Raw genomic sequence first — 16,032 nt, 5'->3', positions numbered from 1 at the left:
AAGAAGGAGAAAGAACAGTCTGGTTTGGTCATACTCCAAGGAATAGAGAAACAGCTTCATGACTTGATGCACAAGTGCGAGACGAAGAAGTCAGAGGTTTTGTCCATTGGAGCTCCTTTAAAGTTCGATGATGTTGTTTGATCACTTCTCTGTTCATGATTTTTATTTCCATAAACCGGTGTCCACGAAAACCAGAAAATTTGTTCGGTCTGTCGATTTTTTAATTTCTTAAGTACTGTAGACTCATTTACATTAAAAATCTGCCGGTTTGGTTCAATGAAAAGAGCGGTTCTGGCTAAAACCCTTCTCTCCTCTCTCTAACCGGTGTGAAATTCTGGTTTAGAATCAAAACTTTATAAAAAGTTTTAGCTCAGTCAAACCTTTTAATTTTGACTTTTTCATCGGCCCTTCACTCGCCGCATATAACTCCGAACTCTTCTCTCGTGTCCGTTACAGAACCAAAAAAACAGCTCTTCTAAATCAACCGAATTTTTGGTAAGGTACGGTAAAACACCAAAATTCGTTTTGACATAATCATTTCATCTAAGTAACTAATCAAAGCCAAATCAGCTACAAACTCCCTCGAGTCTACCACGTTGAAATAAAGCATTCTCCTAAGTAAGAAAGAAAGATCAAGCTTCAAAAACAATGTCTTCATCCTCCATATCGAAACGCATCTTTTTGGTCCTTAACTTGGCCGTGGTAGCCATACAAGTCTTTCTTGTACGCAGTGTTTCATCCATGAACAAGACCAACGCGTATCTATCCCACCAATGCTCTGAGACTGAAGGGAAATACAAGCCCAAGAGCCCGTACGAAGGAAACCTCAACTTTCTCATCAGTGACATGTATAAAGACACTTTTGTAAGAGGTTTCGTCTATGCCTATCAAGGCGACGATCCCAACACCGTTTACATCTTGCTCCAATGCCGTGGTGACTCTTACGGCTCCAAGTGTGGTTCCTGCCTCACCACAGCCACCTCCGAGGTAACTTCATACACGTGATCAATGCTTTTATTTTCCAAAAATAACACAATAATTTGCCAAAAATACAACAATTCTTTTTTAAAAGCTTTTAATTGTTTAGAAATATTAAGTATTTTACAAAACAAAGAAAAAAAAAGCCTTCTAATTTCAAAATATAATGACTAGTAGATATCTGATGATTTTGCACAATAATCAGTTTGTTAAATGGACTAAATTTACAGGCATTTAACACATATACAAAAAAAAAAAAAAAAAAAAANCTATATGTCATACGTAAATTAGTATATATCTTTATGTATGTGACAGCTACGTAGAAGATGTCCAATGAACAAGGCCGGGATAGTTTGGTTTGATAAATGCCTTCTCAAGATTTCTCCAACTGCTTTCTTCGAGAAGATCGATGACAAGAACAAGTTCTATATGTACAGAACGAAGAAAGTAAGTGATCCGGTGTCGTTCAATGCAAAGACAAAGGCTCTACTCACCGAGTTGACCACGAAAGCTACTCGTAGATCAGATAAGTTATTGTTGTACGAGAAGGGGGAGATGAATCTAGGGAAGATGAAGCTGTACGGGATGGTGCAGTGTACGCGGGACTTATGGTTTACGGTTTGTAAAACGTGTTTGGATAATATAATTAGGGAGCTTCCTAAATGCTGCAATGGTAAAGAAGGAGGGAGAGTTGTGAGTGGGAGTTGTAACTTTCGGTATGAGATTTACCCTTTTCTTGACACTGTTCGATGAGATCTCCAATTTTTGTTTGTTTGTCAACCCGAGAGCTCCGTATTAAAAAGGGTTAATTGTAACTGTGGGAGCTTCAATAAATGAACATATAGGGTTGCGAACGGAAAAAAAATACTAGGCAGCACATCTATTTATTGAAGACTTACGCACATTTATGGTAAACGTTTTTGTATTCCAAGTCAGTGAAATTTTATACTAGTAACAAATAATCAAATTGAATTCCATGAAATTATAAATGCTCTGAGCATTAAGTTTGAGTAATGTCTGAGTGTGGCACACGGCTGGCCAAAAAAAAGTGGCTCCATTGGATGGACAACATTAATATCCATTGGTTATTGAATTTTACCAGTTTATTAATATGTAATGTATGACAAGAGTATCAAGTCACAAATGCATGCACTTTCTTCATATCACTCTCTTAACTTTGCAAATATAAATATCCTCTCTTGTCCCCATTCCTTGCTGCAACACTGAAAGATCAATTAATCCTCAGCTATCTATTTCCAGTTTTTGAAATTGAAATATTTTTCTTCGGAATCAATGGTGAGGAGGAACACAGAGAGTAGTGAATCTAGCGATGAAGAACAGAGATACTCATCCTCATCTGAAGAATGGTCGGAGTCCTCAGAGGATGGTAATGAAGTTGTTGAAGTTGTTGAAGTCAATGGGTTTCAGATTCTTGATTCGCAGGTAACAAAGCATGAAACTTTACAAATAAAAACTCTAATCTTCTCAAGTCGAGTGTAAGAAAACGGTTTGACCTTTCTTGTTGAACAGGTAAGCCAGGTGAAGGCAATATTTGAAAAACATCCAGACATTGCATCAGATTTCAGTATAAAAAACCAACAGCTCAAAAATGCGTACATGGGGGTTCTTCTCGACCTAATTATGACACTGTGCCAATCATCGCCTAAGGATCTCACAATGGACAATCTAGAGAAAGCTGATCGAACGGTTCTGGATCTAACAAAAGCTGGCTTGAAGTTGCAGTGGTTGCGTGAGAAACTGGACGAAGCTTTCTTGAAGAAGGAGAAAAAACGGGCCATTGATGTTCGGATCAGAGAACTTGAGGAACAAGTCAAGAAGAGAAAGCTGAACTTGTCGGATTTAGAATCTGATCTGAAGAAACAGAAAGCTAAGGCTTTGGCTGCTGAAACTCCGTTTGATTTCAGAGACGTTGTCTGAAACTCCAGTCTGATATCACTAATTGATGGTTCTAGGTCAAGCTCCTCTGTTTCTTGTTTGTTTTAACCTTCCTTACCATTTATTGATGGTTGTAGGTAAAATTCCTCTGTTTCTTTAACTCTGTTTTTGTTTTAACTTTCCTTAATAAAGCACGTCTAATCAAGTATGAAATATATATATGTATACATCTTTTACATAACAAATCAGAAGTCTATACAGAGTACTTGAGCCAATATTTTTTTAAAAATGAAAGTATGAAATATATATATGTATACATCTTTTACATAACAAATCAGAAGTCTATACAGAGTACTTGAGCCAATATTTTTTTAAAAATGAAAAACCTTAATAAGAAGAAACAGAGCAATTGGAAGTCAATACATGCTTTGACATAGCTATGTAAAAATAAGTGTATAGTTAATCTATACAAAATCAAAGTATTCAAGATTTATATTCCGACTTATAGGCTTAATAATCTGATATATCATGGTTTTTATGGTTTTTAACCATGATATAAGTGTGCTTTTTGAGTCTTTTCATTTGTTTTTAGGATTGTCTTTGAGTCTTTACAGGTTATTTAGGAATTTGGCACGGAAGGAGCAAAGTGGAGCTATTTGGATGACTTTGGAGCATTTTACAGAAGGAAAAGAACTTGGACTCGAATCAGAGTAGCAGCGTCGACCGGCACCGAAGGAGCATCGGTCGACACCTATGTTTATCCGACGAGAGAAAGAAGAAATTGGAAGTTTTACAATTTTACCCAAAGTTTTCCTAAATTGCAACACAAGTCCCTGACATGTTTTAGGACATATAAATAGTGTTTTTAGGTTTTAAAAAACCCAGAAGTTATTTTCTAGCAAGTTTTTGAGAGAGAGATATTGAGAGCTTTTGGGAGAAAAAGAGATCAGAACTGCTTTGTAGAGAAGAATTTTTGAACTCCCTTCTTATTTTTTAATATTTATTGCTTATTATTCAGTATGATGTCTTGTTCTTCATTAAACATGTCTGAGTAGTTTGCTTGTTAGGTTTAGGTTTTTCACAGGGTTTTTATGATTTATTAGATCTGTGATTTTTAGGGTTCTTAATCTTTTATGATCTTCATCCTTGGTTGTTTTTCACAATAGTTTTTGATTGATCACCTAGAATTATTATCATAGGGAAATTAATTAATATGAGAATATAATTGTTTTCCTGATTAAAACCATTGATGAGCAAAATCACTTTTTAAAAAGAGATTTGAATTTGTGATTTTGTGAACCTTTCTAAACCTGTTTTTAAAGCTGATTTTCAACTAAGAATTTTACAAAGAGATTTAGATTTTCTGGTTTTAAATTAAAATAATAATTACAGTGAGAACTGAATTATTTTACCAAAACTGTTTAGATTTCTAGATCTGATTTTTATTGCATGAACCCTAATTAATCTATTGATTTAATACTTCATAATTACCTGAGAAATTCCCTAGGCTTAACCTTTTGATTTCCTGATTTCACAACACCTTGATTTAATATTTTGCATTGTCTTCAATTGTTCTTAATACAAATTAATCTGTTTAGCGTAATTACAAAAACTCTATAATCCATTGTGTTTGATCTTGAGTCTCTATGGATTCGACCCCTAAGTATTACATTGATCTCTTGTTTGAGATTTTGAGAGAATAGCTCAAGGGTTAATTTGAGCACATCATAATCCCTAAAAAATCTATGTATGTTGAATTTAGTTTGTTGGAAAATGTCTCAAGTCTATCTGACAATATTTGTTACTAAACAAAATAAAGCTGGACATATTCTCCTATATATAATTTTACGTTAGGTTACGCTTAAAAAGGTTTGCTTAGGGTTTTTGACTTATAAATTTGAGTTTTGATAGAGTTTTGTTTTCTTGCGAACGAGGAATCTCCATGACATCAATAACGAACCCATGTGATAAGAAGTTTGCTTGGGTTGTAAAGAATTTTTCCTCTTTGCAACTACAAGATTGTTATGTTTCTGTTCCAGTTCTGATCCGTGACGTCAAATGGTATTACTCATCAATGCAACTACAAGATTGGTGATTATTATTATTATTTTTTTTTGGGTTGTTCAATTTTATTTTTTCCTCCCAGGCGTCTATTTGTCTATCCTGAGGAAAATAATGGTGATCACTTGTCTCTGTATCTGCAAGTTGATTTCGAATCAATGCCTTGTGGTTGGAGAAAATACACACAATTTCGCTTAACTGTAGTTAATCAACTTTCCGAGCAATATTCCGTTAAGAGAGGTACGTAAATCTATCTAGCTTTTGATGAGTGTTACGTTATGCATGGGAAAAAACTGAATAAGTGCGATACTATTCATCACTAATGTCATTTTGATAGTAGCAATTTGATGTTCCAGTTTACTGGCAGGCCTTTTAGTTGATGTAGCTAGTAGTTGTGCTTTGTCTATTCAGTGTTGATTAACCAATTAATGGGGTGGAAATGTTGCAGAAGGGCCAAAGTGGTTTGATAAGAAAGCTCCGGAATGGGGTTGGGGAGATATGATTCCTCTAACAAAACTTAATGATATAAATAGTGGTTTCTTGGTGAACGGAGAGGTCATGATTGTTGCTGAAGTAGAAACTTTTGAAGCTATTCGCACATCACAAGTTGAAAAGATTAGTGATGATAGTGAATGGACAGTTCTTGATTATTATTCATCATCTGAAGAGGACAAGGATGATGATGTAACTGTTGTAGTCAAGGGCTTTCATGTTCTTGAATCACAAGTAGCTTTTACAATGATTTTAACTCTTCTTGTTTCAATATTTTGACACAAATTGATATGACCTAATTTTTTTTATTGCTTACAACCATCTTCACAGGTTAATCAAGTGAAGGAAATCTTTGAGAAACATCCAGATCTGGCATCGAATTTTAAAGTCAAGAATCAAAATCTCAAGAATGTCTACATGGGTGTTCTTCTTGACTTAATCAAGACATTGAGAAAATCGCCTAAGGAACTCACTGAGGAAGACTTGAACTTGGCAGTCAGTAGACTTTCTGATCTGACAAAAGCAGGCTTCATGTTGGATTGGTTGAATCAGAAGTTGGTTAAGGCTTTGGAGAAACAAAGAGTTTTGGTTCAAACTCTTCGTTCGGAAATTCTGAACTAAGTAATGTCTCTGGTAACTCATCCTCCAGGTCCTGCGGTTTTGGATGCGAAAATTTCCCCATTTAAGTTGTTTCTTTAAAAGTCTCATTTCTTTTTTCAATGTGGAAGGTAGCTTTTCTGGTTTTCATCACTATTTATAGCGACTTATACATTGTTGTTGAGCCTGTTAATGAACAAACCAGGTCCATTTTACAACAGTACACACTTGGCGTCTCTGAGTGGAGTGTCATTGTGCTTTTCATATAGCAACCCTTCACACCATTGGTTACGCCAGACTGGAAGAAGCTGATATATATCACTCTTGGATTTGTATGTTTTTGACGGCAAGAGAAAATAAACACACCGAAAAAGTATGCGAATAACTCACATATAATAACTCACATATACGTACGTACAACAACAAGTTATCGGAAATATACACAACTCAAAATTTATAATAATAAACGCTTAATTTAAACAGATTTTGCGATGACTTATCCTTTTCTCGATATGGGTTGCAACTTGCAATAAACCCTTACTGTTGATTGAAACGGATATAAATAGAACCAACATCCCACCACACTAGACGCGCAATTTGTAAACCTCTATTTCTTCCTCTGCATGATCGTCCGACGCAGAGCCACATCTCCCGTTTATACAAAAAAAAAAAAAACAAGATTCTTCGTCTCCATTCTTTTTCAGTGCGTCTGATTAGGGTTTTGAACTTTTAAAAGGGATTCTCTCGTTTTCTTCTATCTAGTAGAATCTTTACATCACTTCAATGGTTGATCAAGGATTTAAGAGGTTTGGTTGGGTGGTGAAAGACTTGCGACGGGCGTGTTGCTCTGTTCCAATCCAAATTGGTGACGCTAACTGGTAAATGCATAGTTTCTTTCGTCCATTATTAACGTGATCGTATATCTATATTATCAATGGAGCATTCAATAATACTTTCTTTTGGTTTATTTCTTTCTTTATGGCAGGCGTCTTGTTGCTAATCCCAACGGAAACCGCCAAGCTGATCACTTTTCTCTGTATCTGGAAGTTATTATGGAACCATTGCCTAGTGGATGGAGAAGATACGTTGAGTATCGCTTCACTATAGTCAATCACCTTTCTGAGGCACATGCCGTACATAAAAGTAAATCATATTTTTATATATAGGCACAATGGTTGTGATCGTGATTCATTGACTGGCTATGTCAGATAAATAAAATAGTGATGGATCTTGTTGTTACATGATTAACTTACAGAAGGATGGGGCTGGTTTGATAAGAACAATAAGAATCGCGGTATTAGAGATGTGGTTCCTGTAAGCAGACTTATTCCCATAAACGGTGGATTCTTGTTGAATGGGGAGATTACGATTACTGCTGAAGTAGAAGTTCTTGAAGTTATTGACACATTAAGTCGTACACCACTAATTGAGGAGATTAGTACTGATCGTGGTGAACAGAGAGCTCATGATGATTTGCAGAGCAAAGATGATACTATTGAGGTCAACGGTTTTCAGGTTCTTGTTTCGCAGGTAATATTAATAATACAGAGCTTGTTCACCTCTTGTTTCAATATTTGAGATAATTTTAATTTGTTTGACCTCTTTTTTTTAATTTATCATCACAGGTTGATGAGGTGAAGGCACTCTTTGAGAAACATCCAGATCTCGCACAGGGTTTCAGTTTAAAGAATCAACACATCAAGAACGCTTACATGAATGCTCTGCTCGACCTAATCAAGACACTGTGCAAAGCTTCTAAGGAGCTCTGCGTGAAAGACCTGAAGAAAGCAGACGATACGCTCTCTGATCTGATAAAAGCAGGGTGGAATTTGGAATGGTTGCGTAAGAAGCTGGATCAGGCTTTGGAAAAACAGATAGAGTACGACACACGGATCAGAGAACTGGAGAAACAGGTCAAGAAGCGAAAGCTGGCATTGGCAGAGCTTGAAACCGACCTAGAGAAAGAGAAAGCTGCAGCTTCCGCTTCACTAATGTTGTTGGATTGAACTTCTTAATTTGAGTCTTGTCCATTTCTTAGGAATATTGTTTTCTACTTAATAACTTCCTTTTATGTAGATTTGACTTGAGATACGAAAATATATCCTCTTTTAAACGGGGAAGATTAAGAGATTTGAGTGTTTCTTGCTGAATAAGTAATGTTTCTGCAAGTTACCTCTCTGTTTTTGTTCCTCTTCCGCTTTAGTATCCTCAACTAAGTTCTAACATCTAAAAATACAACTGCGTGACGTTTTGAGCTCAACTTGTTAAACAACGTGTCGGTATAACAAAACGTAAACGCTTACGAGGTGTTTCTAGATTGTTCTAATGGGCCTTTTTGACTCTTCGGCCCAAGTCTGTTGTGTAAGACCACAAATACGATGCCAGAACAGTCAAAGAAGTCAGTGTCCGTCGTATCAAACAAGTTTACTTCCTTTGGGGCTATTTTTTCAATCTCCGACTCAGAAGGTAAAATCTTAAATCTTAATCTTTTACTATTTTTTAATTCGTAAACTCTGTTTCGCTAAGTCGATTATGGTACTTTGTTTGATGTGTTAAGAGGTGTTGTACTAAGTGTCTGAATCTTTGTTTAGGTTTTATTGCTTGATTATTTACAAATTAATTCTAGGGTTTTTTCTTTTTTAATAACTTGTCTTTGCAGAGAAGAATGGGGAAAGAAGTTGATTACAGAAAGTTCACTTGGGTGGTTAAGGATTTCCCCTCTCTCCAATCCAGGAAAATTTACTCGGATGAATTCGTCGCTGATGGCTGCAAGTGGTAAGAGTTGAACTTAATTTTCCAATGATTTCATCTATTTAGGGTTTTTATTTTTTTTTTCGCGTGAAAAATTGGTAATTGTCTAAATTTTCTTTGCAGGCGTCTTCTGGCCTTCCCTAAAGGAAATGGTGTTGAGTATTTGTCACTGTATCTAGACGTTGCTGGTAGTGAGTTTTTGCCTGTTGGATGGAGAAGACATGCGGATTTTAATTTAACTGTAGTGAATCAACTCTCTGAAGAACTCTCTGACACTAAAGGTTTGATTTTTTCTAACACACTACTGCGTTGGCTAATGATGGCCACACTGCTTATACTGTATATGTTGTTTCAGTGGTGTTTGGTTGGTTTTATTACTAGAGTCAGCGTTCCGTTCCAAGTATAACCGTTAAGTATGATGTTAAGTCAATGATAAAGAATGTAATTTATTTCGTTTGGTTTTACAGCAACAAAACACTGGTTTGATGCGAGTGCTACCGACTTTGGTTTTAAATCAATGTTTCCCCTTGACGAACTTCATGAAAAAGATGGTGGATTTCTGGTTGATGGAGAACTCAGGATTGTGGCGGAGGTAGCTGTTCTTGAAGTTATTGGCAAATTAGACGTTACAGAGGAATGCCAAGAGACAACTAAAGCTCTGAGCAAGTTAGAGGAAAATGATGCAGTGGAGTCTAAAGATTCATCGGTAAAGGAATACGTGGATGTCAATGGCTTTCGAGTTTTTCCTTCACAGGTATGAAACCAAGAACCGTATAATTGTTTCTCAAGATATTCCAACCACAAGAGACATCTTTGTTCTATTTTATGTTTCTCTGTTTTATTAGTTGTTTCTCGAGTAACCGGCGAGAGTGAGAGCACTTTAAAACTCAGTGACAATAACTCAATTCCGTGAGAATTAATTGTTCCTTCTTATCACTTTCAGGTTGATTCTGTGCGCTGTATATTTGAAAGACATCCGAACATAGCATCAGAGTTCCGTCCAAAGAATCAGCATCTGAGGTCGGCTTACATGAATGTCCTCCTCAGCCTAATCGAGACGTTGTGCCAGCCCACTCAAGAACTCTCCAAGGGTGATCTGGCATACGCAGAGGCTGCTCTTATATACTTGTTAGGCGCAGGGTTGAATCTGAATTGGTTGGAGGAGAAACTGGAACAAGTATCAGTAAAGAAGGACAAGGAGGAAGCTGGTGAGACTCGGATGCAAGAAATTGAGGAAGAGTTGAAGAAATTGAAGCAGAAGTGCTCAGACCTGGAAGCTCAGCTAGAGAAGGAGAAAGCAGATGTGTCTGTATCCAAAGCTCCTCTCTCGTTCGATGATGTTGTTTAACGGCTATATAGTTCTAATAATCGGCTTAATTAGGTTGGATGTTATATATTTCGTGGTTTTTTGATGAGCCGTTAGGTTTCTTTAATGCATTGTGTTTCTTGTAAAGACGTAATGTGGTTAAATTTGGGATTATCTTGGGTTTCCAACTAAAAATCAATTGACAGTTAGTAGATTGGCCATAACTTTTTATATATTAATGATAGTTTTTATCAAACTTCATATGTGACTTGGATTGTATTCTAACAATCTCCCCTTTCAAATCAAAGACCACATATGTGATTTTAATACGCTTTCTCGAGATGATAACTATATTTCGAACCTTTAGACCGATAATAAACCCCTTCTTGGGCCTCTATTACTCGGGTTAACAAGAGGCATGTCCGTATCCACTTTTCTAGGTCCACCAGAATTTTAACCTTGAACTCTGATACCATGTTAAATTTGGGCTTATCTTGGGCTTCCAACTAAAAACCAATTGACAATTAGTAGATTGACTATAATCCTTTATATATTAATGATAGTTTTTATCAAACTTCGGATGTGGAACTTGGATTGTATTCCATCTAAAGGTTTCTAATTATGAATCATTAACTGCTGGATGGAGAAGACACGTCAAATTTTCTTTTACTATCGTTAACCAAATTCCACTTGAAGTCTCTTACATGCGAGGTGTGTATTTCGAGGAACGCTTAGTATATATGAGTTTAAAGTTCAATTTTTTATGAATTTTATAGTTCGTGGGACTTGTGCTGATACGTGATTCTAGTTATGTATTGTGAAAGAAATGCTTGTTTGATCAGCTCTATGTTTTCTTGACTTTACACAAAGACAACACTGGCTTGATTCCAACTGTCTCTACTGGGGTTTCTCAGACATGGTTCCTCTTAAGGCCCTAAATAGTGGGTTTCTGGCCCTAAGGTTCTTGAATTTATTGGGAAATTAGATGTGCCTTGCCGTCCTCTGAAAAGGATAAAGCCAAATCATCATGGCGCTGAAACCTTTTCAGCTGTCGATGGAGTTCAAGTTCTTCCTTCACAGGTAAACAAACTTGAGAAAAAAATGATGTTTTGTGATTTATTTTAGTAGAAACCCTTCTATTTATATAATACATAGAAATTGAAAGCAATACATCTAGCTATATATTTATATACCTACGCCATACACATGGCTATGGCCTATGGGTTTACTTTATTAATTCCTTTTCTGTTTCCACATGCAGCTCGTACATGTGAAAAGGATATTTAGAAAACATCCAGACATTGCATTAGAGTTCCGTTCGAAGAACCCGCATTTGAGGACAGGGTACATGAATGTCCTTCTCAGCATAACCCAGAAGCTATGCCAATCTCCTCAAGACCTCTCCAATGATGATCTGTCTGATACAGGCGTTGCACTGGCATACATGAAAGATGCAGGGTTTAAGATGGATTGATTGGAGAAGAAGGTTGAGGAAGTAAAGGAAAAGAAGAAGAAAGTGGAGGCTTCTTTGGCTCGGCTGCATGAAATGGAGGAATCGCTTAAGCCATTAAAACAGAAGTGCTTAGAACAGGAAGCTCAGATAGATAAGGAGAAGGCAGAGTTGTTGGCTGCAAAAGCTCCTTTCTCGTTGGATCACTTGAGTTTCTAGGTTGACTTGGAGTTTTAGTTTTAATACAATATTAATCATTGAATTTCTTGATGATGAAAACTTGAATGGCACATGAAAGAGTCGTAATAACCAAAGTTGCAAAGCATTCTATCATTTATATCTGAACTCCACAAAACAACTAAGAACCAGAATATTGAGCATGTTTGTTACTTGCCATAGAAAGCACGTATATACATACACATTCTTCTGAAAAACAAAAAAAATGAAATTCTTGGCCAAAATTAGAATAATTTTTGGGTTCACCCCCGCTCTTATGAAACAAATCTTAATAAAATAAATAAATTTTGTAGATCAACAATTTTAAAATTATTAGTTTAAATATTATATTATAGTTTTTAATTATTACATTTAAACCCTAAGTTCCTAACCATTTTTAGAAACCCAAACCGACATATAATTTTGTTTAATAGTAAAATCTAAACTCTATAACCACTCTTTTATAAACCCAAACTGACATATAATTTTGTTTAATTGTAAAATCTATACCCTAAACACTCTTTTGTAAACCCAAACCGACATATAATTTCATTTAATTGTAAAATCTATACCTTAACCCGTCTTTTGTAAACCCTAACCGACATATAATTTTGTTTAATTATAAAATCTAAATCCTAACCATTCTTATAAACCCAAACCGATATTAAACTATAATCCTCTTTTATAACCCAAACCGACATAATTTCCTTAATAAAAGATCTTCATAATTTGTTATTTTAATTTGTATTGTCTTTATATTTTAATTTTGTTTATTTTAATATGATATTACGTGGCATATTGTTGTATTCTGATTGGTTAATTAAGAGAGAGTGAATAAGAGTTGTTCAGCCCTAGGGGTCAACCCAAAATTTTTTCCTAAAGTTATTAGGCTCGACTTACTTGAAAAAAAATGATTTTTGAACAAATTGTAAAAAAAAAATAGAAAAATTAAGATAGATTCGATTTTAATACTACCAGATAATGAAATGAAAATCAAACAATTGTCCAACCAAAAAAAACAAAAAATTCAAACAATTACTAAACACCTAAACCAAACCTTTTAACACGTGGGTTAAGAGTTTTATTAGTCGATTTAATACTACCAGATACTAATGAAATGAAAATCAAACAATTATCCAACCAAAAAAAAACAAAAGTCAAAACAATTACTTAATAGCTAAACCAAACCTTTTAACACGTGGGTTAAGAGATTGTCCTTGTATCTAGAAGAATCTGTTCAAAAGATAAAACCCTAGGAAGAGCTAAAGCCATTCACATTATAATTTGGGCGTATAGGCTACCTCTGCACTTTTGCACTCTTAAGGGGTAAACACTTATTTAACCCTTGTTTCGTCTGTTGTTGGAACTTTTAAAGGCTCTTGATTTTGACAGGGGAATCATAATCTCTGTTTTTTGTTTCGTTGCTCGAGATAAGAGATTGTTTGAATTTCTAATTTGAGGTTCATATTCTGGTAGCTTGATTGCCAAGACTCTTTCATCTTGATCATCAATGGGGAAGCAAGTTGATAACACGTTCACTTGGGTGATTAAAAATGTCTCCACTATGCAAGCTCATAAATCTAGCCGTTATAAACAGTTCGTTGTTGGTGGCTGTAAATGGTATAAGAAGAAGAGAATCTCTTTTCTAATGTTTTTATTTTTATCTTTATATCTATGTAAAGTTGATAGTTGATAGATACTTTTTTACCGGACATTCTTTGCTTGCAGGCGTCTTATTGCCTCTACCGAATTCAATGATGTTGATTACTTGTCTGTGTCTCTGGACGTTCCTAATCGTGAGTCTTTGCCTTCTGGATGGAGAAGACATGCAAAAATTACCCTAACTCTAGTAAATCAATTGTCACAAGAATTCTCCCGACAACAAGGTTATTAGATCTACCAACTGCATATATAAATTTGATATTTTATTATTCAAATAGCATGATGTTTGATGCTGGTTATTCAAAAAAATGTAACCTATGAGATGAAATCTGTTTTGTGGTTTTTTTTATATATATATATATATAGAAAAACAACAGTGGTTTGATCAGAATAATCCCCGATTGAGTTTTCCACCAATACTAGACCTTAAAGTATTTGCTGATAAATATGGTGGATTCCTGGTGAATGATGGAATCATAATTGTTGTTGCGGTAGATGTTCTTGAAGTTATTGGCTCATTAGATGAACCAGAGAAGTCTCAAAGCATGGATGTCAAAGGGTTTCAAGTTCTTCCTTCACAGGTAAGAAACTTAAGAAAGAGATGAAAACGTAATCACTTCTACACGCTGCATATATGGTTTGCAAATCTCTAAAATTTGCTAGTTGACTTATAAATCATACTTTTTTAAGTTTTCCACTCGCAGGTGAAATTTGTGAACTGTTTGTTTGAGAGACACCCAGACATTGCATCAAAGTTCAGTATAAAGAACAAATCTTTGAAGACAGCGTACATGAATGTCCTACTCAGCTTGACTGAGACTCTGAACCAGTCACCTAAGGAAATCTCCAAGGATGATCTGTCTGATGCAAAAACTACTCTAGCATACATGAAAAATGTAGGATTTAAGGTGGATTGGTTGGAGAATAAACTCGACGAGTTGTTTAAAAATGAGAAAAAAGCTGGTGTGATTCGTATGCAAAAAATTGAGGAAGAGTTTAAGGATTTGAAGCAGAAGTTTTCAAGCCTTGAAGCTCTTCTGAAGAAGGAGAAGGCAGATGTTTTGGCCGTCAGAGCTCCTTTCTCGTTGAAAGATTATGACCTCATTAAGTGGCTTCCCCTATTGATGATGTGCTTCATAATTATAATGTTAATATAGATCCGTCAATGATGCAACGCATTGTTGGATCTCTTTCTACTTTTCTCAATGGACTTTTGTTATGGAGTTTTCAGTTGGTGTTCTTGTTTAGTTTTCAATTTGTTTTATTTTGATTAGTTTGCTTATTCGGTTTCCGACAAGCTTTTGGTCTTCGAACATGAAAAGTTTCGGCCAAACAAGTGTGGATCTTTGCTTATTTGTTATTAATACTAGCGTTTTGCTAGTGCAATTGATTTTTGTGATCTACTTCTCCATAATTGCTCTCTTTGAAAATTTTGATTTGGACATTCAGCATTTAATATAACCCTAATGCAAATACTGGTTAAGGGCCCAACTATATATAAACTTTTTGACCGCCTGGGCCCAACTATTTTTTAACCCCACAAACTATATATGAGGAGCCGAAAACATATGAAGCTGTGTGGTAAAGCCCTAAGCATTATTTTTCCATCGACTCTCTTCGTTTCTACGGTGTGTGCGGTAACTTGTAGGAAAAGATTTGCTTACAATCAATTAAAATACAATCTTACTCTTTATTTTTGTTGCGTGTCTCAAGATTGTTGTGTAGGAGTAGGAGTCATCATCATCATCATCAAGATCAATGGAGAAGCAAGTTGCTAAGAGTTTCACTTGGGTGATTAAGAATTTTAAATCTGTGCAATCAAAGTGTATCTCTTCTGACGTATTCGAGGTTGATGGCTGCAACTGGTACGAAGACGAACTTGTCATTAGGTTTAGGTTTACGGGATTAATTCATATTTTCCTTTTGTTCTGCCTGATTGTTTTCTTTGGTTTTTGCTTGCAGGCGTCTTATGGCTTATCCCAAGGGAAAGAGTTATCATGAACATGATTATCTGTCTCTGTCTCTTGAGGTTGCTGATCATGAATTATTGCCTTGTGGATGGAGAAGAAACGCAAAATTTTCTTTTACTATACCACATCATGTTAGGCCTAAATACGACTCTATCGTGCGAGGTGAGTATTTTTCTAGCTACCCTCGCTTATATATTACAATATGCATGAATTGAAACTTCAATTATTATGATTCATACTTGTTCGTCGTGGGTCTTGTGCTATTTCGAGATTCTAGTTATTTATTGTTGTGCAAGAAAGGCTTGTTTTGACTAGATTTTCTCTATGTTTCGTGACTTTACAGAAGCAAAACACCTGTTTGATCAGAATTCTGTCTCTTGGGGTTTCCCAACAATGGTTCATCGTACCATACTAAACCTATATAGTGAATTGTTGGTGAACGGAGACTTAACGATTGTAGCCCACGTTGATGTTCTTGAAGTTATTGGCAAACCAGAGGTAGAGGAAACAGTATCATATATGGATGTCAAGGGGTTTCAAGTTCTTTCTTCACAGGTAAGAAAACGTCATCAGTTTCTTTATATTAGACAAGCTACGGTAAGTAATAATCATTTGTGTTTCACTGGCAGGTGAAATCTTTGAACCGTTTGCTT

The 16,032-nt window shown here is 35.6% G+C and overlaps 6 protein-coding genes and 1 pseudogene across 7 annotated transcripts; all 7 read left to right on the top strand.

The window, feature by feature from the left end:
- On the top strand, positions 529-1,838 carry LOC104792124 (putative cysteine-rich repeat secretory protein 61). Its single transcript, XM_010518173.1, has 2 exons — positions 529-987; positions 1,294-1,838. The coding sequence occupies exons 1-2, from the start codon at positions 649-651 to the stop codon at positions 1,729-1,731; spliced, it is 777 nt and encodes a 258-aa protein (XP_010516475.1). The 5' UTR covers positions 529-648; the 3' UTR covers positions 1,732-1,838.
- Positions 2,272-2,954, top strand: LOC104699207 (MATH domain and coiled-coil domain-containing protein At3g58280-like). Its single transcript, XM_010414544.1, has 2 exons — positions 2,272-2,421; positions 2,509-2,954. The coding sequence occupies exons 1-2, from the start codon at positions 2,272-2,274 to the stop codon at positions 2,914-2,916; spliced, it is 558 nt and encodes a 185-aa protein (XP_010412846.1). The 3' UTR covers positions 2,917-2,954.
- LOC104699206 (MATH domain and coiled-coil domain-containing protein At3g58280-like) lies at positions 4,817-6,048 on the top strand. The gene is made up of 4 exons (XM_010414543.1): positions 4,817-4,935; positions 5,021-5,175; positions 5,384-5,661; positions 5,758-6,048. The coding sequence occupies exons 1-4, from the start codon at positions 4,817-4,819 to the stop codon at positions 6,046-6,048; spliced, it is 843 nt and encodes a 280-aa protein (XP_010412845.1).
- Positions 6,738-8,030, top strand: LOC104699205 (MATH domain and coiled-coil domain-containing protein At3g58280-like). The gene is made up of 4 exons (XM_010414542.2): positions 6,738-6,902; positions 7,010-7,167; positions 7,280-7,554; positions 7,650-8,030. The coding sequence occupies exons 1-4, from the start codon at positions 6,808-6,810 to the stop codon at positions 8,028-8,030; spliced, it is 909 nt and encodes a 302-aa protein (XP_010412844.2). The 5' UTR covers positions 6,738-6,807.
- LOC104792122 (MATH domain and coiled-coil domain-containing protein At3g58270-like) lies at positions 8,412-10,274 on the top strand. Of its 2 annotated transcripts, none has more exons than XM_010518171.2 (5): positions 8,412-8,490; positions 8,684-8,799; positions 8,899-9,056; positions 9,243-9,529; positions 9,719-10,273. In XM_010518171.2, the coding sequence occupies exons 2-5, from the start codon at positions 8,690-8,692 to the stop codon at positions 10,121-10,123; spliced, it is 960 nt and encodes a 319-aa protein (XP_010516473.1). In that variant the 5' UTR covers positions 8,412-8,490; positions 8,684-8,689; the 3' UTR covers positions 10,124-10,273. The 2 variants fall into 2 exon arrangements, with proteins under 2 accessions (XP_010516473.1, XP_010516474.1); XM_010518172.2 differs by lacking the exon at positions 8,412-8,490 and adding an exon at positions 8,505-8,583 and having other exon boundaries at positions 9,719-10,274.
- Positions 10,786-11,750, top strand: LOC109133357 (annotated as a pseudogene).
- LOC104699204 (MATH domain and coiled-coil domain-containing protein At3g58260-like) lies at positions 13,255-14,581 on the top strand. The gene is made up of 4 exons (XM_019246538.1): positions 13,255-13,367; positions 13,476-13,633; positions 13,776-13,990; positions 14,114-14,581. Exons 1-4 carry the CDS (start codon positions 13,258-13,260, stop codon positions 14,564-14,566), a joined length of 936 nt encoding a protein of 311 aa, XP_019102083.1. The 5' UTR covers positions 13,255-13,257; the 3' UTR covers positions 14,567-14,581.

The sequence above is a fragment of the Camelina sativa genome, chromosome 6 (genome assembly GCF_000633955.1).
Source record: "Camelina sativa cultivar DH55 chromosome 6, Cs, whole genome shotgun sequence".
Taxonomy (NCBI): Eukaryota; Viridiplantae; Streptophyta; class Magnoliopsida; order Brassicales; family Brassicaceae; genus Camelina; species Camelina sativa.
Note: the sequence above shows the minus strand (reverse complement) of the source record. Positions and strands in the feature narration are given on the sequence as shown.